General features: G+C 56.9%; 8 protein-coding genes across 8 annotated transcripts; 2 read left to right on the forward strand and 6 right to left on the reverse strand.

Moving 5' to 3' along the window:
* The first annotated feature begins 2,452 nt into the window (after positions 1-2,452).
* On the forward strand, positions 2,453-4,376 carry MYCTH_2300069 (uncharacterized protein). The gene is made up of 2 exons (XM_003661032.1): positions 2,453-3,535; positions 3,791-4,376. The coding sequence occupies exons 1-2, from the start codon at positions 2,800-2,802 to the stop codon at positions 4,210-4,212; spliced, it is 1,158 nt and encodes a 385-aa protein (XP_003661080.1). The 5' UTR covers positions 2,453-2,799; the 3' UTR covers positions 4,213-4,376.
* Positions 4,377-4,765: 389 nt separating this feature from the next.
* Positions 4,766-5,820, reverse strand: MYCTH_2300071 (uncharacterized protein). The gene has a single exon (XM_003661033.1). It carries the CDS (start codon positions 5,717-5,719, stop codon positions 5,093-5,095), a length of 627 nt encoding a protein of 208 aa, XP_003661081.1. The 5' UTR covers positions 5,720-5,820; the 3' UTR covers positions 4,766-5,092.
* A 202-nt stretch (positions 5,821-6,022) lies between these two features.
* On the reverse strand, positions 6,023-6,814 carry MYCTH_2300073 (uncharacterized protein). The gene is made up of 2 exons (XM_003661034.1): positions 6,581-6,814; positions 6,023-6,506 (listed from the first exon to the last, which is right to left on the reverse strand). The coding sequence occupies exons 1-2, from the start codon at positions 6,801-6,803 to the stop codon at positions 6,193-6,195; spliced, it is 537 nt and encodes a 178-aa protein (XP_003661082.1). The 5' UTR covers positions 6,804-6,814; the 3' UTR covers positions 6,023-6,192.
* A 130-nt stretch (positions 6,815-6,944) lies between these two features.
* MYCTH_2058462 (uncharacterized protein) lies at positions 6,945-7,565 on the reverse strand (the record flags this gene model as incomplete). The annotated part of the gene is made up of 1 exon (XM_003661035.1): positions 6,945-7,565. The coding sequence occupies one exon, from the start codon at positions 7,563-7,565 to the stop codon at positions 6,945-6,947; it is 621 nt and encodes a 206-aa protein (XP_003661083.1).
* A 1,022-nt stretch (positions 7,566-8,587) lies between these two features.
* On the reverse strand, positions 8,588-11,916 carry MYCTH_2300079 (glycoside hydrolase family 31 protein). Its single transcript, XM_003661036.1, has 4 exons — positions 11,470-11,916; positions 10,666-11,393; positions 9,825-10,581; positions 8,588-9,678 (listed from the first exon to the last, which is right to left on the reverse strand). The coding sequence occupies exons 1-4, from the start codon at positions 11,714-11,716 to the stop codon at positions 8,645-8,647; spliced, it is 2,766 nt and encodes a 921-aa protein (XP_003661084.1). The 5' UTR covers positions 11,717-11,916; the 3' UTR covers positions 8,588-8,644.
* Positions 11,917-12,842: 926 nt separating this feature from the next.
* Positions 12,843-16,317, reverse strand: MYCTH_2300082 (uncharacterized protein). Its single transcript, XM_003661037.1, has 3 exons — positions 15,870-16,317; positions 15,402-15,793; positions 12,843-15,332 (listed from the first exon to the last, which is right to left on the reverse strand). The coding sequence occupies exons 1-3, from the start codon at positions 15,993-15,995 to the stop codon at positions 13,175-13,177; spliced, it is 2,676 nt and encodes an 891-aa protein (XP_003661085.1). The 5' UTR covers positions 15,996-16,317; the 3' UTR covers positions 12,843-13,174.
* A 2,231-nt stretch (positions 16,318-18,548) lies between these two features.
* MYCTH_101172 (uncharacterized protein) lies at positions 18,549-20,439 on the reverse strand (the record flags this gene model as incomplete). The annotated part of the gene is made up of 6 exons (XM_003661038.1): positions 18,549-18,704; positions 18,740-18,971; positions 19,070-19,480; positions 19,541-19,660; positions 19,810-20,095; positions 20,166-20,439. 6 exons carry the CDS (start codon positions 20,437-20,439, stop codon positions 18,549-18,551), a joined length of 1,479 nt encoding a protein of 492 aa, XP_003661086.1.
* An 88-nt stretch (positions 20,440-20,527) lies between these two features.
* Positions 20,528-21,305, forward strand: MYCTH_2300087 (uncharacterized protein). Its single transcript, XM_003661039.1, has 2 exons — positions 20,528-20,647; positions 20,780-21,305. The coding sequence occupies exon 2, from the start codon at positions 20,887-20,889 to the stop codon at positions 21,043-21,045; it is 159 nt and encodes a 52-aa protein (XP_003661087.1). The 5' UTR covers positions 20,528-20,647; positions 20,780-20,886; the 3' UTR covers positions 21,046-21,305.
* Positions 21,306-21,978: the final 673 nt, after the last annotated feature.

Genomic DNA, 21,978 nt, shown 5'->3' on the forward strand with positions numbered 1-21,978 from the left:
TGCTGGGCGAGAAAACGAGGTGGGTGGGATCGAGTACGACGCTGGCTTGCTAAGACGGTGCTGCACGTCGGGATCGATGCCAAGACAGGCAGTCGACGAGGTAGGTGGTTTCGATTGGAAACTCGGGAATTGGGGTGACTAGCTCCCGTGAGCCCTTTCCTTATTTCCGGCTGCCTGTGCGGACTTCACCTCCCCGCGTGGGGGGGATGCCGGTTGTTAAAAGAGGCTGCAAGGGAAAAGACGAAGACCCAATTTGGAAGCGGCTGGTCAAGCTTTCCGTCTCCGCGTCACACGCATTGATTGCTGCAGTTGCATCCCTTCCCACCCTCCTCCCCTCCCCCCCCCCCCCCCAAACCGAAACCCAACCCAACAAAACCATCATGTCTTTTGTGTCTATGTCCAGCATCGCGCATGCTCTTCGCCTAAATTGTCCCAGATCATCACAGATCATCAGGAAACTCGGCGACTGCTCGGCATTGGTGGGGGTTTTCTGGATCTGATAGGATATCTGACATGACGAGATCTCGGGGGAAGTGTGGTGAGCTAAGCTTCAGCTCGGCCATGACTCGGAATGTTCCACCGTTCCAATCTCGAGGCCAGTCTCCGGGGGCACCGAGGACCCGGGACTCTCCGGGACTCTTCCGAGACCTTGACTGCCTTGTTTTCTTGTTTCTGCTCCCTGCCCTACCACCTCCCGTACTACGCCCCCGAGGGCCTCCCGTGGTCTGCGGTATGCCCTCCTTCTCCAGAACGGGACGGGAAGAACCGAGAACGAAGTACCTTGCGACAGCAAGCGACAGCGAGATCCCAAGCTCAACTCCAGCCTCCAGCCCGGCAGAGCTATGCTATTTCAGCCCATCTCTGTGGACCAAGGCGTGTATTAGTGTCCTGCTAGTGGAGCAGCCAGGAGTCATTTCATTACCATCATCAGCCGGGGCTCAGATCTCGGGTGTTCTACTGCCATTGTCGGGCTCGACCGATGTGACCGGTTGGACAGCCGTGACCGTCAGGCTCGTGAGGCCGAGTACTTCCCCTCCTTCCCAAACCAGCCATCTCTCCTCGCCGGTGACACGGAAGATAGACAGGTTACATACCCAAGTGTTGCGTCCAGCGCGGGGCGCAGATCCCACCAACGCAACGTGGAGGGCTCGGAAGTCTAATAATGATACGGAAATCGTAGTATTGTCTCTCGAAGCAGGCCGTGTGAACACCGGGATGAGGTTTGTCAGCACCGGAGGCTAGACACCACCTGCAATATGATGGCGAGCGTTTATTCAGAGCTGGGTATTTACTCTTGCCCCCGTCGCACCAGAGCTGCGTAGGCTGACGGATCGCACACACAAAAAAGAAAAGAAAAGCGACATGATAACGACGATTACGCCGGTCCTTGGCCTTGCCACATCACGTCGCAAACAGGGCATCTATCAAGGTATTAATCACTCAAGCAGGCAGACAGACAGTCGGTATGGTCCTCCGCCGTGGCTGATTTCAAGTCAGCGAAATGCTTTTGGACTTTGCGACATGTGTTAAATGTGCCGGGTCATGCATAGCTTGGGAAGTCGGGCCGGGCCGCAGGGACGGACGGAACCTTGCGCTTAGCCGGATCAGTGTTTGAAAAAGGCTTGCACGGCCTTGATCGATTGATGCACATGCCTTGACATTCGAAGAGGTGGAGGAATCATGACTGCTCCAACACTGCCCCCGCGACCTCCCACTGCGCCACTGGTACCGGCGAGGACTTGTTTTCAAGTTCAACTCTTATGCTTTTGTTCTTCTCGGTTGGCAGGGGGGTTTCAAGTTTGCCAGGAAGCCCAAAAGGCGAAGGGTCAGACCAATCAAACTCAACATTCCCCATCGCCAGGTGTGTTTCAAGAGTTTGCCAACTACTTGAATTGCTGAGTTGATTTCTTACACATTTCCACACACAATGGTACTGTGTAAGCCTTTTCTTTGCTTCTTTCCTATTCTTCATCTTGTACGAGGCCATGGAGGTCCTAATTAGATTCTTGGAATCTCTTCAAGTTCAATGGATCTCTTAACTACACTCAACAACACAGTAATGTAATTACGTACATACATATAATACTCGCTGGCCTACCGTAGGACTTTAGCGTGTTTCGATTGTGTATAAATATATGGTAGACCCCAAAGGCAGATTCCACTTGAAGCAGGAGGGATAAGGGACTAAGCACGAGTATTGTGTGCTATATATCTTGTATGTACATACAAACACACAGTAATTACGTCCGTAAATTGAGGCACAAGGCCCTACGTAAGGCTGGCGCCGCTACTGAACATTTAAACAACCCAGAGAGATAATATTGAAACCCTACCAAGAAGTGTCATCCGCAGTCTCTTCCTCGACACTTCTGGTTAGCGCCCCCTTAACCCCCAGTCGGTCCACAGCACGATCGTGGCTGCGGGTCAGTTTTCGGCGGTGTGTGGAGCGCCGCACACCGCCAGTTACCTAGCACCTACCTGCAGGAAGCTACGAAGAAAGTATCCCGCAAGTACGCAGTAACTGCACAGATTACTGGGTAACGGAATACCAAAGAAGTAACTGGTACCCAGAAGCGTGCGCCCGGGTTACGGTCCCCCAATTCACCAATGATAGCCTATTAATAGTGCTACTAAAGCAGTAGGCGCGCCTACCACAGCATGTCACACAATCACCGAGGATGGTTGTTTCCGCTGCTGCCAAACCCACAACACCAACCCAGGCGCACCGGAATCGGAATTGCGCCAGGTGATTGGCCGCCGCTCCGGACCTTGGACGCGATCGCGCTCCCGCCCCAAGTGATGGCTCTGCTGCCGGACTGGCTGCTGCGCCTACGCCGCGTCGAGCCAGCCGACAACCCCGTCCTGGCCGTCGAGAAGCTCAACTCTCTGGGCCGGCCGCTCCAGGATGCGGACAAAGAGATCCTGGTCGGCGCCGTCCTCACCATGAGCTCCAGCCTCCACCTCGCCCTCGATATGCTCCAGGAGATCCTGCCCCAGGAGAAGTCGCAGGAGAGGCTGGGCGAGGTCATGTGCCCGACCCTCGGAAGTCTCCTGGACTCGCTCCAGAGCACCCTCTCCTCCTTCGCCCGGAGCACTTCACGGCAGGCGCCTCCTCCCGAAGCCTCCGCCACGCCACCCGCCAGCACCCCCGGAACGGCCACTCCCCGCGCCGGGGGGGCCAACGTCGCCGGAGAGCACCACCACCACCACCTATCAACCCCCCGCAGCCGACACAGCGGGCATGGCGGGCGAGCCGCGGTCAAGGAGAGCGAGCAATTTGGTTCCGCGGGGTTTTCGCGCCCGCAGACCGCTCGGACGGAAACAGAGAGGTTCCCTCCTTTCGAGGACAGCCGAACTGCTGGCCGTCTCGACCACACCGGGATCAATATCCGCCGCAGGCCGGCGGAGAATCTGGTGAACGCCTTGCAGGCCGAGATGCGTGTCCAGGCCGCTATCAACGTGGCCATCGAATCCCTCGAGTTCGCCGAGGGCCAGCTGAAGATGGTCAAGGAAGTCAACCGGCTCCATGGAGGCAGTAAGTTCCCCCCTCCCCCCAAAAAAAAACCTCTTTCGGTTTTCTTCCCTCCAACTCTTTTCACCTTACACTCTCTCCCTGGCCGCCTCTATGATTTTTTCTTTATTCTGTTCCTTCTGTTCTCCTCCTCCCTCCTCCCTGATGCATTGATGCATGGGAGAGCACGGCGGACCATGATCGCATGCGCGTGGGCTCCATGTTTCACCAAAGTGCCCCGGTCTCGGTTCAGGTACCCGATATTGATACGGTATCCAGATTTCGACCTCCTCCAGAGGCATTTTTATCAGGGCTATAATCGCTTGCTGTCTCGCGCACTCGAGCTTCAGTGGCGAGAGATGGGGTTGCAGTCGAGCAGGGACAGCCTGATCTCTGTTGCGTCTGTAGAGCAGCCATGTCCGCAGCTCGCCAGGCATGCAGCTACTACTACTAATAATACTGGCATGCGAGCGAGGCCCCGGCAACACTCAATCTCTTTTCAAAGCGTCTCGTCGGTCCAGTCTCCAGCCAGCACCACGCGAGGCTACGGAGAGACCCGCACTCCCGGCTTCCAAAGGCGGTCGCTGGAGCGCAGGAACACGATACAGGGTATCAGGCAAGAGGGTAAGTACCGTTGGTGCGCTCCCCCGCCAAAGGCACCGTGGCTCTTAAGTCACGAACCGGTCTGCCCCGGATGCTAAGCGGTCTACAGTTCCCGGGAACTCGAGGACGAAACCACCGCTCCGGCGTCGGATGTCGCTCGCCGACGAGCTAGCCATGGTCGGGGAGGACTCCGAAAGCGGGTATCAAGACGAAACCTCCGAGATGGCAAGTTCTGCGAGCGAATTCGGCGCGGAATCGGACCTTGAGTCCTGTAGCAATCATCGATCCGCATCCGAAAGGCAAGATGAGAGCGAAGAGCACAGCATTTATGGAGAGAGCACCGGGTACGAGAGCGCATTCGAAAATCCAAATGAAGAGGGTGACGGCGACAGAACCCTCAACGGGCTAGATACCGACAGTGGCGGCCTAAACGCGCGTTCTCAGTCTATCATGAGACCGTCCATCGAGTAATATTAGAAGATGGGACTTTGCCAAACACCATCCAACTAGAAATATAATTACCCACCAGCCCAGGGTTGCAGGATCCCGCTGATGTCGCTTTGCATGAATATTCATAGAGGTAGTTGAACGTGTTTACTTCCGCCTCCATCAGGGTGTTCAGCTTTAAAACCACGGATTCAAGGGAGACATTGCAGGTGTGCGAAGCAAGCATGTTGAAAGGTCCACCCACACCGCCCCCTCGAGCTTGAAGAGCCTCAAGTGTCAAGACAGTAGACGAAAGAAGAGAAACCTAATAATACAAAATGGCCCACCCACCACCCCCGCGAGCACGGCGACCCTCGGGTAACTAAAAATACAAAAAGCAGAAAAAAGATAAAGGCGAACGGAACGAGGAAAAAAAACCAAAAGCCAAAAAAGCAGCGACGAAAGCCAACAAGAGCAAACCATGCAGCATCACCACCCTCCTCCTCCTCCTCCTCCTCCTCCTCCTCGCAAGAACATGAGCCACCACCAGCCTCAGATATCCACCTGGCCCAAGTCAATACCCTCCTTTGCCGCCAGCTCCTTCACATGCCTCAAAACCGCGTTCTTGCCATCCTTGACCGGACCATCCATCCTTCGAAGGAGGTTGTACTGAAAGAACCTCTTGACCAGTATCGCGACGTTCTCCCGGGCCATGTGTGCCTCCTCGACGTCCGCCGGCAACTTCTCGCCCAGATCAACCAAGGTCGATTGCTTCCAGGAACGAGTCCACCGCGGCGAGACGTTTGCGCACAGGTCCGAGGTCTCCATAAATGTCGCGCATGCTTCAATCCAACTCTCGAAGAGGCGGCGGATGAGGTCGCCTGGCAGCATAACCGACTCGAACGTGTGCGTGGGGTCCGTGGGCTCGTCGGCGTCGGCGGAGGACTCGGGGGCGTTGCCCTTGTCCTTGTCACCCACCGACGACGGGGACTGTGCTGCGACGACGACCGGAGCTGCGGGGACGGGAGGCGGTACAGGCTGGGAATGAGCAGGAGCTGGTGGCATGGCCGGAGCCGGGGCGGGTGCTCGTGCTTGGAACCGTCGAAGCCTGGACCTGGGCTTGGCAATCCGGCGAGTTTCGCTGGCTTCAGCCTCCTGGAAGTCGAAGCTGATGGCCATCGGGGGAGCAGAGTTTGCCGGAGCCTGAACCGATACCTCCTCAACTGGATCTGCAGCCGAGGAGGACACCAACTCTTGTTGCTGTTGCTGTGGTGACTGAAAAGCGAAGGAGATCAGCACGCTAGCCAACGACTGGAGATGGCACAATGTCGTGTCGCTTACCTGGACAACGGCAGACTCTGACATCTCGACGTCGTCGTCGTACCGTACATCCATGGCCATGTCTGCAGAGGCGGTCGGCACGGGAGCCAAGGGGAGCGGCGAGTCGTAGGGCTGGAGTGTTACGGTGTTAGCGGCGGGCAGGGGAGAGGCGCCATCACGGTCAGACGAGAAATAGGACTCACAGCGTCAGGCATGTCGATGTCAACCGCCAGGTCCGTTGCCTCAGCATCATGCACCGAAACATCGTGATCCTCGTCGGGCTCAATCAACTCGGGTGCGTCCGGCATAACTGTATCGACCTCGACCACATCCTACGTGGCCGGAAGAGGAACGGTCTGCCGTAGCTCGGGGACTGGGGCGGAAACCGGGACCAGGACCTCCGGAAGAGGGCACCCAAACAAGACCTCGAAACCCGTACCAGAAGGGGGAACCGGATTCACGGCCCGTTGGCAACCTGCCAGGTCCCTCTCCGTCTCCAGAACGCGACAAGAGGTTGCGCACAGCGGAGGCTGCACCACTATCTCCTGTCGGAACCGGGGGACAGGATCGGGAAGCGGGGCGCGATCGCGGTACCGATCCCTCTTGTAGAGCTCCTCGATCCAGGTGGGCTTGGAATTCTGGCGCTCTGTATACGTCGATGTCAGTCCCGGTGACGCCATGGCCGCCGGAGTGCGTGACACTGTGGCTCGGTGGGCTTACCGATGCGCAAGCGTTCGTATCTCTCCATCAACCTCAGCTGCCGCACCGCTTCGAGCTCTTCGTGGCGGAGCTTGTCCTTGTGCCTGCGGATCCGCGGGATGAGGTCGTCCAAGGCCTGCTGCTCTTCCTTGAGGATGGTCGACAATTTCCGGATGCGGTCCTGGTTGATGCAAACAGCGGCGTAAAGCTGCCTGACCTTGCGCGACAGGAAGACGGCCTTCATATCGGTGGCGTAGACTGTAAATTAATCAAAAGATTAGATGGCAGGTTGGCATCAATCGGCAACTCGCGGGAAGAAAGAGATCCGAGGCGGTGCGAGACACGGCAAAAAAAGGGATAAGCATAATGGGATTGCCTGGTGTCGTCATATGCGACACGCAAGCGACAGAGGGCAAATGGGAAGTGCTGAGGTGAACGACGTAAGAGATGAGATCGGGCACTTACACATCTTGACAAGCAAGGGCGGCTCTGTCCATCCGGTGCTGGGTACCTTTGCCGCAGACAGAAGCCGGGGTCCGCGATGCCGAAATACAGTCGGAAACTCGCGAGAGTGTCCGTTGTGCTCCTTGCAGACCCGGGTAATGTCGTCGTTGAGGGCGGCGAGGGTCGATTGCTGCTTCGCGTACCTGCGTCGTAGCTTCATCGCAGCCAGCTCGAGTCTTGACCGAAGCTCCTCGTCGCGGAGAATGCTGTCGACAATCTCGAGGGAGAGTCCTACACTACGAACGCCAAAGTCAATGACAACAACCGAGATCCTTACCGTCCAGAACAAGAGGTAACCTGCGACCGTCAATAGAGCTGGAGGGGGGCGGCTCCAGAAGGGAATCAACGCCATGCATGACACGGCGAGGAAGGATAGGAGGAAGAACACATCACCTGCGACCTGCACCAGCTCGGAAAGCCGCGTGGGGAGCTGGAGGACGAGGGCGGTAAGTGCCGCGAGGGCGAAGAGGTAGAGGTAGCAGAGGGCGCTCGTCGACGACATTGTTGCGGCCGGGGACCTCAACGCAGACGTGTCGGAGCGGAGTCGGGAATCGGCGAGCGGGAACAAGCCGAACAAGAGCGAGGAGAGGAACGAAGCGAGGCCGAAGGCCGAGTCGTTGTCAGTTTGGATTGCGAGCGTAGGCAAGATTTGCGTAGACGGATGCAGTGATTGATCGCGTTGCAGGTGCAATGTTGATCAATGTGAAGCGTCAGGATCGAAAACCGATGAGGAAGAAAGAGAAGGAGAGAGGGGAGGGACTGGCCGGAAAGGAGAGGTATTTAAGGTATCCAGGTCGCTGGGCAACCGTGACTCTTACACTTGAACGCGCCAACTTACTGCTCTGTGGATTTCGTCTGAACTGTACGGGTCATGGTATCCCAATGTTTATTTACCCTGGAAAGTCCCTCGAGCAGGCCCCTCTCTTCTATGCACCTTCCGACCCCAGCTTGAGATCAGAGCCGCGAGGAGAACTTGGGTCCAGTTCATATTGTTTGTGTCCTGCAGCCGTGGAGGATGCGCACCGTTCTCAGAACTCGGCACTCGGTGGCAATCATGATTCAAGCGAACAACCAGACATTGCGACCATACATCATAAGGGATTACAATCTGGAGTCCGGCATCTTTGCAGCCGTTATTTAGGCAGGTTCTTTAAGTGATCGAGGCGGGCGGGTTACCTTGGTCTCCCAGGCTTAAGCCATTTCCACCACACTATTCCTCGATCTTTCCCGGGTATTTCCTATCGCCATTTCCCCCTTTCCCCTGCCATTCTCTTCCTCTCTTTCCTTTTCCCTTTCATTTCATTCTTTGCTTTTCTTGTGCTCTAAGTTCTCTTAGTTTCTCCTCCCTTCTGTCCCCCCCTTCTTCCATCTCTCTATCATATATCCACTAAAAATAGGTCCCAACCCCTTCATTCCCCCTCCATGTTTCTGTTCATGAATATCAATTTGTATGGTAATGATCTAGGCATTATTTGGGGACATTACCGTGCTAGAACACTTGGGAGAGCGGGGAGCATAATTGCAGCCAAAATCGGGCTTCATTACTAAAGAATTATGCTAGTTACTTGCTATGTGACTTATCTACAAAGCACCGCTAATTTTGATTTCGAAGTTGCCAGTCAGCGGCTGGTTAACAGTCACAACCGCCGTGTCCGCCTCTTCGTCCCTCTTGCGGCTAGCTCCGATCACCGTCACCTTGGTGATCTTGGCCTTGGTATGGTACCCAAAAGTGCCCCTCGCCGTCAAGACGCCGTTCCTGTACCTGAAGGTGATGAGCGTCGTCCCTTTCTGCTCGAGACTGACGCCGTCATCCAGGTACAGCTGGCCTGTCGCTGTTCCGTCTGCACCCACGGGGATGAGCAGCTCAAAGTTCTGCTCGCGCAGCTCAGTCGTCGTCATGGCCGACTTGACCCGGGCGGGAATGATGACGCCACCGCGCAGGAAGAGCGGGATGTCGGTCAGCCCCTGGTTGCTGACGCGGATCGTCTTGCCCTGTCCACGGATGGCCTTGTGCGTGTACCAGTCGTAGAAGATGTCCTTCGGCAGGTAGACGTCCACGCTTGTTGCGCCCTCCTCGGTGACCGGCGCGACCAGCAAACCGGGACCGTAGAAGTACTGGAGGTCGAGGCCAAAGGTATTCGCGTCGTTGGGGTACAGGAAGAACATGGGGCTGACGGCGGGAGTGCCGTCGACGGTTTGCTGCTGGAAGGCGGTGTAAATGTAGTCGAGAAGCCGGTAGCGGATATCGATGGCCTTGCGAGCGGCCTCGGCCACCGTGGGCCAGCGGTAAAACTCCTGCGGGATAGAGCCGAGTTCGTTATGCGACCGGTAGAACGGGCTGAAAGCGCCGAGCATCGCCCACCGAGCGCAGAGCGATTCGGTCGTGTCGCCGCCGAAGCCGCAGACGTCGGCGCCGACCATGGGCACCTGATAGATGGACGTGAAGGCCATCACAGTCCGGATGACGGCGCGGTAGTGGTCCCAAGTGGACAGATTATCGCCCAACCACTTCCCAACCGATGCACCCGCCCCGGCAAAAGTCGACCTCGTGATGATGAATGGCCGGAGACCAGGTCGTCTGGACAACATAGCCTGACGCGATTGCACCGACATCACTGTTAAAAAAAGGGGGGGGGGGGAGGTTTCCGTTAGTCTCCGCCAGCTATCGAGGTGGAAGTCATTATTATGTCAGGGTTGGGGGACAAGGGGGTTGGGGAGATGAGGTGACGGTGAAGCGAGACGTGGGGAGAGTTCTTCTTACTGGTGCCGTATAGGTTGTGGACATCGTATTCGGCCAGGCCGTTCGCATGGATGACATCGGTGTTGACGGTCTTGTTCGAGAGTCCGCCGTGCTTTCCGTTCCACGAATCCTTGTACGCTGCCTTGTTGTGGATCGAGTACTTGGGGAAGAGCAGGTCGCGGCCAGGAAGGCCTTTCCACTTGTTGTCGCCGCGAGGCGGATTGGCGATCGGCGCTGTCCTTGGCTCAATTCCGTGCCGTGGAAGGCTGACTGATGGCGTAGCCTCCTCCTGTTGTTGAGTGCAGTTGGAACCCTCGGGTTGGAATTCGCACGGCCACCCAGGCAGCGGGCGTGGTGCAGCGGGCCGCACGGGGGGCGGGTCCGGGGGATATCCTACCGCGGCCGAGAAGGGGTCGTCGCAGGGGAAGAAGCAGGGGAAGTTGGACGGCTCATTCATGTCGATCCAGAGCCCGTCAATGTCGAGGCCAGTTTCCTTGGAGAAGAACTGGGCAAACTCGTTGTTCCAATACCTGGTGATATTGGCCGAGAACCAGTCGGGAAACACGGTGACGCCGGGCCACACGACACCCAGCCATTCCGAGCCATTGCTGCGCTTGAGAAAGACGTTGTCCTCGATGCCGCGCTGATACGCGGGGTTCGGCGAGTACGAGACCGCAGGGTCGACCATCACAATCAAGTGCTGGTTGTTGGAGTGAAGTTTGTCCGCAAGCATCCGCAGGAGAGGCATCGGGAACCTTTCCGGATCGTTAGTGAAGACCTAGGTGCATTTGGTTATTAGCCGACAAGGTCCGGAGTGTCTATTACTGGAAAATGCCATGATGGCGATCGCTCGCTCACGTACCCTTCTCCGGTCCATATAATCAATGTCTATCCAGCTCGTCTCGAGAGGAATGCGCGCGGCACTGTAGTTGTATATCATCTCCGCAACGTCATATACGTCCCGGTATCCATAACGGCAGTTGTGGAAGCCAAAGGACCAGTACGGAACAGGGGCAGGCAGTCCGCTGATCTCGGCGTACTGCCGCGCGACGTCGACGGGGCTCGGGCCGGCCACAAAGTAAAAGTCGAAGACGCCGCCTAGCGTGTTGTACTCGAGATGTTGGGGATTCTTGTCAATCTTGATGTCCATCCCGTTCGAGTTGAGGAAGAACACGCCGTGCGTTCCGCTCTTGCGGTGCTCAAAGTACACCGGGTGGTTCCCGTACAAGTTGGCCCCTTCTGGCGTGCTATAGCTGTCCTGGCTCCAGAGGGTGCGGATGTAGTTGGTCGTGTTCAACCGAAACGGGTCACTGTGCTCGCCGAGCCCGTAGAGGTTCGGGTTCTCCGGCAGCTTGGTCCTCAGGCGGAGGTATTCCGATTGGAAGACGAGGGGAGCGGCCGAGGTGTCGAACAGGACCTCCCCCGTCTTGGTCCGCGAGACCGAGAAGGAGAAGGGGTTGGCCTTGTACTTGAACGTGAGCGCCGACTTCTTTGCGCTTATGCCGTCGGCCTTGGGACGCGGGAAGACACTCTCTGGCACTTGGTAGACCAGCTCGTCGGCGTCCCTGATTTTGACGTGAAGACGGTTTTCTGCAGTGTTTCACCCCTCAGTTTTAGCGTCCACGCGAGCGATGAATCTAAGCTCTACTCGACGACGTCCGCTTACCAGTCTCGTAGGTGACTTCCAGGCGAAGCTTCTCCAAGTCAGTCCCGTAGGTGTTGCAGGGACTCCCGGCGAGTCTCAGGTCGGCAGTGAGACCTGTGGCACTGGTCTTGACGTTGACCGCTTGGTATCCGGGACACTCGCTCAAGGGTCGTTCAGCAGAGCGTAGCTCAATTGCCGACGTGCTGGCAGAAGCGGAGCAAACGCCAGCTACAAGCAGGCCGAGGCCTGCGAGACGAGTGCCGATCATGTTATCTCCAAGCACGTGGCACGAAGTCCTAGTACTTGCTTGACTATCTGGATAGGGGGGAGAGAAACCGACCCCGGAGCTTGCTGCCTCCTCAGCATCAGAGCGAGGGAGGAAGATCGCAGCTATTTATCCACGATCGAGCGTTGGGACGCTGCATTCCCTTCCCTCGCGTTGATCTCTCTCTTCGGGACGGACACCGCACCCCAGACCTCGCTTTTGCAGAGTTACACCGAATTGGTGCATGCATCATCTTACCAAGTACACTAATTCCAACTCCGCCAAACTCCGCCCGCCCGCATGCCATTGCGGGCACTGTAAATCGGATGAACCGGGTTGGCGGATTGCACGCACACCTCGTGGAAGCCAGGCCGAGCACCGATGATGATACGACATCGGCCCTGCAGGGCTCCAGTTAGTGTATGTAGCTCGACAAACAACCCGCCCTTGACAATGACTCTCTTCCGAGTTGGTTAGTTCGTGTCTGCCGAATGGCAAGAAAAAAGGGCCGTTTGACGCTTGGCAGCACGTGCGAGGGCTTGTTGGTCCTTGACATTGACCACCGTCTACCGAGCTGTGACATCTTCGCTCGAGCGCCGTTGTCTTGGGCCGCGGCTGAAGGGACATATTTTCTGCTTTGGGGTCCCACACTCTCCGCGATCCCCGCATTACCGACGCCATGGCATACGGAGTAGTGTGTATAGGACTGGCGCCATTTGGGGCTTGTACCTGCCTCGTCAATTCTGAGTAGCATTTGGTGTGGGATGCCCATGCCGTGGCCCGACCACACAGCACGGTTCGTGGTTCGTGGTAAGACTGTAAAGGGCCGAATTAAGCGGGGCCAACTGACTTTCGGCCGTGCCAAGCTGGGGTTGTTGGAGACGGCGGCTGGGGTGCCGTGGTGGGTCAACCTGGAGAAGTGGAGCAATAAACAAGACGTCGAAGAAACAAAAAGAAGACGAAATACAAGCAAGGTTCTATAGAGTGGTACAAGTAGTGGGTATTATACACTACGCTTGATAGAAGAAAGTGAGAAAAATGGACGACCGGACCAAAAGAGGGCCGAACATGTCCGTAACATTAGCGACGCCTGGTAGATGAATGTACATACAGTACAGTACATCAGTTACATACCTACATGTGCTGATGTGGAGGAGCACATGCAGGACCTCCCTTACATGGTACTTTACATACCAGGTATACACATGTATACACAATAAGCACCTTCCTTATTTATATAGCCTTAGCAAGAATGTCCTCGCGCTGCTCCGCTCAATATGATGGGGCTACGCTTGAACAAGAACAAATACGATAATGGACGGCGCCGTCCAAACTCCCTTTTTTTTTTTTCTTCACAACCGAGTCGTAACACCATGGCATGATGGCCATTCTTAAAAAACATGGCTTCCAAGCCTCATGAGATCGTTCGTTTCCGTCCCCCCTCCGCTTCTTACATTGTGTTCAGCCGACCTCCATATTGTCAGAGACCGGAATTGGCATCGCCACCGTGATAGAGGGATCGTCGTCCCCCTCTGCTCTCCTGACGCCATCCGAAGAGGTCTTGTCGTTGTCGTTGTCATTGTCATTGCCGTCGTTGTTATTGTGGCTGTGGTTGTTGTGGTTGCTGTTGATATTGTTGTCGTTGTTGTCGTTGTTGTGGTGTTGGTGGTTGTGGTTGTTCACCTGATTTTCGCTCACACTTGACCCACTACCAGCGCAGAGTCTGTACTCGCCGTCTCCGAGTTCCTCGATGATGCCTTCGTCTAGCGCCCATTTCGCTAGCAGCGGGTCGACTCCCATCCGACCGGCCTCGCCTTTCTCCATATGCCGCCCCACATGCTCTGTCCACTCGTCCCATGACCCTGGTCCCTCGAAGACGCTTTGACAGTCCGGTTTGGGGCAGGCTGACCGCTGAGGAGGTTTCCTCCGGGTGACGAGACAGGTCGTTTGCATCTCCTTGACGTGGGCATCCCACTCGGCCTGCAGTTTACTGTCGCTCTTGGTTATGGCCTTCTTGATTGCAAATGGCGCGTGCATGCGGCGAAGGTGCTGCGTAAACAGGTCCTTGCGGTTAAACTCGTTGCCTTTGCCGTCGGCGCTGCTCTGCGGGCACGACGAGCACCGGTAGAACTGTAAGCACAGGTGCTGCGAAGAAATGTGCCGCTTCCACTCATTCTTGGACCCAAAGGTGCTGGTGCACCCGGCAAACGAGAAGGCACAGGGGAAAGGCCTCGTATGTGCAGCCGCGACGTGTTTGCGGAGCGACGAGGAATCCTTGAAGGGCGCATGACTGCAATGGTCACACCGCACCTCCTGCTTCGGCGTCTGCTTCTGGAGTGGTTTCCTGGCTTTCGTCTTCGCAGAGGGGGTGCTGTATTCGGCGCCGTAGAGGGGTCCGTCCAACCCGGTTACAACGCCGCTTGCCGGAGAATCAGGGTCGCCGATGTGACGGACGGCGATACTGTCCCCTACCTGCGTAGCCTGGCGATCGAGCGTCGCTGGAGAGTCACCACCGATATGTCGGACATGGCTCAGTGCCTTCAATTGTTCCGCTGCCTCCTGCATCTCCGCCGAGTCTTCGACCTCATCCTTGGGACCTACCGGAGGGGTCTGTCCCGGGCTGGCATGGAGAGGTATGTTCGGGATAGAGGCTGTAACCGCCTGGTTGAGATAGGTATCCTGACGTCGAGCCGTCTCCTTCTGAACAGGGGCGCCATGACTTGAGGTCTCGTTGCGATGCATAGAGGGAGTGCGCTTGAGAGCGCGGCTGTCTTCCTCGTCCTTGATGCCAACCAAGCCTCTCGGAGGCGAGTTGACGAGTCGCTGATAGAGGTGAATCATGTTGTGGGAGCTGATGTAACCAAGGAAACAGCAAACCTTGTCATGCTGGACAATATTCCAGACATTGAGGGGCATGGAGATCAGCAGCATGGTCGGCGGTCCGAGGAACATGCCCTCAACGGCTATCTTGGACGTGGTGCTTGGCACGCTGTGGAGCCACTGATTGAAAAATGCCATGTCTGGACTCGCGTCGCCGACGAACGTCGTGCACACCAACACCCTCTGCTCCTCCAAAGTCAGGTCGAGCACCTCATCTGGGTGGAGCGGGTGGTCTTCGGGCTTGGTTTTCCAGGCTCCTTGAGCGTCCGCATCAGCGGAGTGGGGGGGCGACTGGAGCTGGGCTGCCTTTGGGTCAAGCGGAACCAACACGATTCCCTGGCCCCTGGCCGGCGTGAGGGTAAAGAAAGCCGGTGACCTTTCGGGCGTGTGATTAGGCTTCGTAGATCCGTTGGATAGCCTGGCAAGCGCCTGCGTGCTGTCTTGCTGCCTCTGCTGGCAAAGATCGTCATAGAGCTTTTGCACGCTGAAGGGCCGACCCAGGAAGCTGAGTTTCTGAAGCGTCTCGGCCAACGCGGCCGTGAAGGAGCGGGGTCCGGGTTCCAACGCGCTCTGATCGGGGCTATAGGCAGCGATTGCTTGCTTGGCACCGTGGCTGCCAGCCACAGGCGCGTCGCGGACGGCACACGAGTCGATCAGGAGCAGAATCTCCGACTGGGCATCCTCAAACAAGCAGCGAACGCCATCCCACTTCAGCTTGGCCGCGTCATCGCGCGAATTGCTACGTTTGTCCGTCAGCACCAAAAAATGGGGCGAGAGACGCAGCCGGAAGTCACGGTATTGCACCTACCATGCCCAGTAGAGCTGATGGTCGGGGCCGACATATCCGTGGCCGGCGTAGTATATGATCAGAAGATGGTCGGGGCGGGCATTGTCGAGGAAGGAAGCTATCCTGACCCCGAGCTTGACGCTGGGATTTGGGACGGTAGGGATAGCCCATTTGTCGGTGTGGTAGTGGTACCGCTCCTGGAAAACTCGCTCCAGGGCCAGCATGTCGGGTTCGACCGAAGTGTCCTCCTCCCACTGCAGCATCAACACCGACACGCTAGTATGCTTGGGTCTCAAGGTTTGTTGTTGGATGTGGATGGCCGCATCCTGGAGGTGACGTGCAAATGCCTCGAACTCATCGCGTTCTGGCAGCCGCGGAGCAGCTTCGGCGTGCGCGTAGTGCTGCGACGGTACCTGGAGGGGACGGGGTTAATAAGGCAAAACGAAACCGATCCCTAGAGCGAGTAGGCACTTGGGCCCGTCTACCTACTTGATCTTGCGAGAATGTCTGTGGTGGGGGCTGTGCCTGGGCTTGAGGTGTCGGAGGGAGCGCTGACACGGCGGGAGGGTCTGGGACCTTAGGGGCCAGCCTCCTCCGTTTCGAAGAGGGTTCCATGGCCCGAGATGGCGCCTGGAGAGGGCGCACTCACGGCGCCTGGGCGGGCAACAGCGGCTGGGAAGTTGAAGGTGCTTGGCCAAGAGCTTTCGGAGGAAGATGGTTTGGTCACTGGTGTGGCAGGTTCGGGCGGGTGTGCCACCTTATGGGCGCAGGACAGTGTCGGAGACGTGGTAAACAAGATAAACCGGAGCCGAAATGGTGGTGGGAAAGAGGAGACACGGCAGCCCAGGAAAGCGAGGCGAAAGTGCGAGGCCACACCGAGGAAGTGGGGGAGGGGTGTGGTGGGCAAAGACGGGTTGCAGGAAGGTGCCGTGGTCTGTAGGTTGAGCGTACCTCCCAAGGTAAGGCTGTGCCAAGCTGCCTTGAACCACTCGGCTCTGGTTTAGCCTTGTGGCATGGCGGTAGTGCAGCCTGATTGGTCGGCTTGTGCAATTCGGCTCTCCTTCGCCCTGCAAGACCGGCGAGAGGCAAGGAGGGGGAGCGGGGCTGGCCAGATGCCTTGCAGCCATTCACAGGCTGCCAAATGACGACGGTGCACAGACCGGGCCTCGGTTGACTGGGCTCGGCTGGCCGGGAGGGCCTGTCATGGCTCGCTGCCCACTCACTCAAGTGCCGCCGTTACAATTGATGCAGTCGTGTGCGGATGAGAGAGGTGAGGCGTGTCCATTGTGGCCTTGAGTCCGATGCAAAGTCGTTCCAAATCCGGCTTGATGGCCGGCCCTCGCAAGAACCATTCTCGATTTTCTCTTGCATACCTCGAGTACATTTCTATCCGCACTTCCTTGTCGCAGTGATTGCGGTTGTTGCTCCCATTGACTTTCCCTCAGTTTCTCATTGATGGCGCCTGCTCCGCTTCGGGCTCGCAGTCGCTGACCGACCGACCGAACTCTGCGGCGCCAGACAAGGTAATCCGTAACCCGTCGCTACTTGGCTCTCCAAACCCTCCCCGACACCGCTCTCGTCTGCATGCCAGGTAGCCAGTTGTTCGGTGGAGTTGTCTATCCTACCTGGAGCGACGAGGTTTGACCAACGCGGTGCAGACGAGAGAGGTCGGGAGCAGAGAGGAACGGAGCAGGTTGCCCACCTACACAGACAAATGATGGCAAGCACCCCCCCTGAGCACCAGCAGCAGCAGCCCGACCATCTCCCAGCTCGAGTCGCATCCATGCGTTTCTGCCCAACCTTGCTCTTCCGTCGTGGTCCATTCATATTTCCTGTCTTGTCTCAGGCTTCTCCTCTCTTGGGGTCGTTGATGTCAAGGACGAATCAGATCAGCGATTGGGCCCTGCACGACCGTGCTTACGTTTACCAGGCAGAGCTGCAGCAGTGCGGCCGTCGAATCATTTTATTGGAGAGCGTCAGCCTTCTGCAGCTGCCTGCAGCTACGATTGGTGCAACTCTGGCCAGTTCATCAGTCTATCGGACAGCGGTTTACCCAGGAGAGTGAAAGAAACAGTCCCTGACCGCTTCTAGAGACACCTTCATTAGTATCATTCGGAGTCTGGAGTCAGCCTCATCCGCATGCCCCGGAGGGATTCAGCTTTGTGGCCGAGGGGATTTAGGAGTCTTCACACCGATCATCATCGCATCCTCTGCGGTAAAAGGGTGCCTCTATCGCACGACGAAGCCTCAGTCCGCGATCGGCGCTCGATTAAGCGATTTGACCGAATTGGCCGGGCCCTGTTCCGTTTAAGGTCCGCTAAAAGGGCAGTTGTGGTTATTTGATTCTCGAGATTCCGTTGGGGAAGAAGACATCAAGTTGGCGCGCATGTTCTGTCTGCCTTCGTGTAGGAGTTTCCCAGCTGCAGATGACGGATCAATCTCGCGGCTGGTTGCTTTGGCATTGCACTGGGCCCATCGCAGGCAGAGCAGCAGCTGTGAAGGACTCCCCAGAAGAGGTCGACAGGCAACACTGGCGCTCAAGCTGCCAAAGCTCAAGTAGCAGACGATACCATCTATCCATACCATGTTCCGAGTTGGAGCCGCTAGAAAAAAATATGACCAAAACCAGCATGTCGCAATGTTTTAGGGGTCAGCTGTTAAACATGCTTAGCGTCTTCCCTAACACACACACACACACCCTTCCTGTTACTTTTTCGTGTCACCCCCTTTTATTTACCTCCGAAGCATAGCGCTGATGGTCACCGGTGGCGGAAACTGTGCTCCGAAAGATTCAAAAGATGCGGTATCAGCAAGTTCAACATGTTCCAGCATGCGATCCAGACCCTATATAGGTAACATCTGATACCGTTTTTAAACCCCCGAAGATCCTTCTTAAGGAGGCAACGGTTGGCCGGGCCCATCAAGCGACAGCTCACCTTTCCAGAGGCGGTGACGCCCCAACTAGCGTACAACATTACCAAGAGCCCCTCCCCGTAGGGGCCCGGCTTCCTTCGTATGCAGGTATGTTGCTCTCTTCCTGCACGCATGATCTAGCCGACCCTCCGCCTAACCCCGTCTCCTCTGGTATCGCCAGACAGTATCCCTCCTCTACGAGGCCTACCGCCTTCATACCGCCCACCAAGCGGCGCCAACTCACTTTCACTTGCTTCACTCGCCGGCCTCCGAAGGGCTCACCGGCTCACCCGCCAACCGTCGCTGTAAACGCAGGCCTGCCTCCATGGCCGAGCTCGCGATCTCCCAGTTGTCCATGCCCATCTGGAACATGCAGATGTTGAGCATGCCCCTCATGTAGCGGTCGTGCGGCTGTGCGGCCTTGCCGCCTCGCCGCCTCCTGGCACGAGGGGCAGCAGGATCCAGGTGAGCACGCCCAGCAGGGATCGCCACGTCGACAGCGGCACGCGCCACGCCGTGGTCCAGAGGCGGAGGTACGCATCGGACATGACGACCCGGCTGAAGGCCCGGCGGTGCATAATGGCGCGGCTGTACAGGAGGGCGGCGAGACGGATGGCTTGGTAGATGTGGTCTGGAGGCAAGAGGAGGACGAGGCGGAAGAGGAGGGAGGCGGAGCCGCTGTCGGGTATTGTTCTTGCCTCAGGTCTGTCGGCATCTGCATCCGTGCCCAGGGCGGCTCCGGGTGGGTTTTCTGATGTTGGGACAGGGACAGGAACTGGGGAGATTGCACCTGTTTGGATATCTCCGCCACCATGGAGCCGTCGGCTCTGGGCGCCGAGCTCGCTTCTGGGGGACGTCGCGTGGCCGGCGAGTCTTCGGAGAGGCCCGAGATGCGCTCATGAATCCAAGCCGACGTGGCCTGTACCTTCTGGAGCTCCTTCGCCGAGGGCTTTGCCGGAAGCGCAAGGACCGCAGCGAGAAGAAAGCGCATGTCATCGAGAATGGAGGCAACGGCAGGGTGGATACGAAGGGCGTCGGCACATGACGAAAACCGCACAAGCGTGGGGATCAGGGGCGTATTGAGGGCTACACGGAGAGGGAAAGGTGAGCTGTCGCTGAACTCGAGTTCGGGCCCTCCTCGCAGGTACGGCGGGACTTCCAGAGACAGGGAAATCGCAGCGTCGGCACTAGCGAGCCAGTTATATATTTTCACAACCAAGGTCTAGCGTGTAGGAACAAGGGCTCACGATATCGCAAGCTTGCTAATCAGGCCATGTAGGCCGAGCATTCGAAATCCTCCGCGGCATTTGATCATATCCCGGAGTCCGCGCTGGTGAGCTCGCAGATCATCAGCGTTTCCCCAGAGCCTATACTATCGTCAACTGCCTTGTTTTTTTTCCCTGTCGCGCAGGCTGTGAGTGGGGAGGAAAGGGGTAGCAATAGACTTCAGGCGGCCGAGCCCCTCTCCATTCCCGGGGCGGGCGCAGCCAGCATTGATCCTAAAGAAAGCACGCACCATTCGTTCAGGATGATCTGAAGCACTTCAGCAATCACTTCGTCAGTTGTGGGCATCCGTGACCTGATGTGTTCGTTCAGCAGCCTGAAGACATGGCCCTTGTGAGCCATCGCCACAGTTCTGTCGACGTGACCAGTGTCGGTGAGGAAGCAGGCAGCTGAGTAGATGGCCACGCGCAACAAGAGCTGAGAGTTGACACAGTATGGGACGTAATACTTGATATACGGGTTCGAGGGTTCTGGATTTCCGTCCAGCGAAGCCGTGAACTTGGACAGAAAGTTGGTGACTGTGGTACCGGCTTGCGTCAGAGAGGTGTTCAAAGGAGCAGATGCAAAGGGTAGCTGGGCCAGACTTACAAACCATCAAGAGCTCCTGGTTTGGCATGGTCTGTGCTGACAGCGTCCGACCGAGCCCCTGAACCGGATCGGAAATAGGCCAGCTCAAGCTGTCCGGCTCCGTGAAGACAGCCGGCACCAGTATCCACGCACTTATTTCTTGCCCCTGCGACCAGCTTGTGCTGCTCCAGCCATCTTGAGCCGATCGATAAGCTCGGAGGGTCCTGATGGCATGGTGAACTTCGGCGGAGTGCGATGTACATGTACAACCGTCTTGGCAAGCCGTGATGGACATGGAGAGACTCTGCTGGTCGGTGCTCCAGTAATATTGCCCGGCCAGAGCTGGCGCGGAACTTGAAGGCTGCTCGGGTAGACAAAGTGTGGGCCAGCCTGACAGGTTGCTGCCCGCATCACCATGGCTGTGTTGCTGGTCCCAGGACGACACGAACGGAAAGATCTCGAGGGGGAAACGCTATTGAGGGTCTCCGACATTCGAGTTCTCGCTTCGGGTCGGGTTAGACGGAGATAAGGAGACGATAAAGGCCGACTGCTGTGGCAACGGTACACTGGCAGGGCGCCTGCTTCCTCCCTTGAAGATGAGCAAACCGTCTACTAACACCTAGCGTTCGGCTTACGTTGGGTGGTGGTAAGAGGCCGACGCACCTGTGGTTCTGCCTGTATTCACAGATTGGTTGCGGAAACCTCCTCGCGCAGTTGCTGCACGGCTGGCCTTGGTTGCACTATGACAGATCAGCAGGGTGTTACTCTCTGGAACAGGCTGAGTATTGAGTTCCTTGCAGACCTGAACTTTGGAGTGTCTGTGATAAACATCTGGGTGCTTGTGGGGGAGATGGCGGTGGCGGCAGGGAAGGACACATCTAAGTGCATTCCAGACCATTGACAGAATGATTGATCGACGTTACTTTTTGCTTCCTTCGCCTACATTCGCCGCACGACGTTGTCATCCGCTCTGCACGAGGAGGCCGTGGCACAGTAGTCTGCATCTGTTCGGACATTGCCCCGCTGAAGTCTTACACAGGGACACCTGCGTACACTAAGAGCCCACAGGGACCATAGGGCTGACTTATAAAATGGAAACCCTATTTAGGGCTCAAACAAGGATGGTATGGCTGGTCCCGAGCATGCAAGGGTTCGGACTTGACCTTTCTGGGGACTGGCAAATAAGGTATGAAACCGCCCCGGCTGGTTCTGGGCTGTGAGGCCTCGGTAACGATCTAGCTGGGGAAAGAGAAGGCGACACTCCCACATTCACGCGCAGGTGCGTGCGTTGGCGAAAAGGGAAGGGGAGACTGTATGACAGATGCGACTCTTTCCCCGGACTGAAGTAGAAGATGTTACCAAACAAGATGCCAGACCGCAAGGGACTCGGGTAGAAGGGCGAAGAAGGGGGTGGAGGGATTGGCTCACTCGTCCTCCGAACCGTGCGGCAACTGGAGAAACAATGCTATTGGAACAGTGGAACGAGGCGGTGGTGAGAGAGCTGAAGCTGATGAGCTGACAATCAGTCTGACTTGCAGAGTCAGCGCAGCGACCTGTAGGCTCGTCTTGTTCTCAAAATCACGAGGAGGGTGACGGTAAACTGGTGCCGGGGGCAGTGCAAGTGACGCTATTTCGTGTTCGCCAGGCATTAAGCTGCTTAAGTAGGTACCTTACCTTCCTAGCAGTACCAGCAGGTGAGCGGGTCAGCGCCGGCCATCGCTCTTGCCAAGAAGTGGTGAGCCGTCGTCATATTGTGATCTTGGTCATTTCAGATCTGAGAATAAAAGAAAAGAAAATGCAGAAAGGCAAAATGTCAGAGGTATCCCGCAACAGA

This window comes from Thermothelomyces thermophilus, chromosome 2 (genome assembly GCF_000226095.1).
Source record: "Thermothelomyces thermophilus ATCC 42464 chromosome 2, complete sequence".
Classification (NCBI taxonomy): Eukaryota; Fungi; Ascomycota; class Sordariomycetes; order Sordariales; family Chaetomiaceae; genus Thermothelomyces; species Thermothelomyces thermophilus.

Excerpts from the sequence above, each read along its gene's own strand:
- MYCTH_2300082 (XM_003661037.1), bottom strand. The coding sequence starts at position 15,995 with ATGGAACCCTCTTCGAAACGGAGGAGGCTGGCCCCTAAGGTCCCAGAC. Across the intron at positions 15,794-15,869 it reads AGACATTCTCGCAAGATCAA|GTACCGTCGCAGCACTACGC; the intron begins GTAGGTAGACGG and ends CGTCCCCTCCAG. Across the intron at positions 15,333-15,401 it reads CATCAGCTCTACTGGGCATG|CAATTCGCGCGATGACGCGG; the intron begins GTAGGTGCAATA and ends GGACAAACGTAG.
- MYCTH_2300069 (XM_003661032.1), top strand. The coding sequence starts at position 2,800 with ATGGCTCTGCTGCCGGACTGGCTGCTGCGCCTACGCCGCGTCGAGCCA. Across the intron at positions 3,536-3,790 it reads CAACCGGCTCCATGGAGGCA|ATTTCGACCTCCTCCAGAGG; the intron begins GTAAGTTCCCCC and ends TACGGTATCCAG.
- MYCTH_2300087 (XM_003661039.1), top strand. The coding sequence starts at position 20,887 with ATGACAGATCAGCAGGGTGTTACTCTCTGGAACAGGCTGAGTATTGAG.
- MYCTH_2300071 (XM_003661033.1), bottom strand. The coding sequence starts at position 5,719 with ATGGCCATCAGCTTCGACTTCCAGGAGGCTGAAGCCAGCGAAACTCGC.
- MYCTH_2300073 (XM_003661034.1), bottom strand. The coding sequence starts at position 6,803 with ATGAAGGCCGTCTTCCTGTCGCGCAAGGTCAGGCAGCTTTACGCCGCT. Across the intron at positions 6,507-6,580 it reads ATACGAACGCTTGCGCATCG|AGCGCCAGAATTCCAAGCCC; the intron begins GTAAGCCCACCG and ends CGACGTATACAG.
- MYCTH_2300079 (XM_003661036.1), bottom strand. The coding sequence starts at position 11,716 with ATGATCGGCACTCGTCTCGCAGGCCTCGGCCTGCTTGTAGCTGGCGTT. Across the intron at positions 11,394-11,469 it reads GGAAGTCACCTACGAGACTG|AAAACCGTCTTCACGTCAAA; the intron begins GTAAGCGGACGT and ends GAAACACTGCAG. Across the intron at positions 10,582-10,665 it reads ATTATATGGACCGGAGAAGG|GTCTTCACTAACGATCCGGA; the intron begins GTACGTGAGCGA and ends AAATGCACCTAG.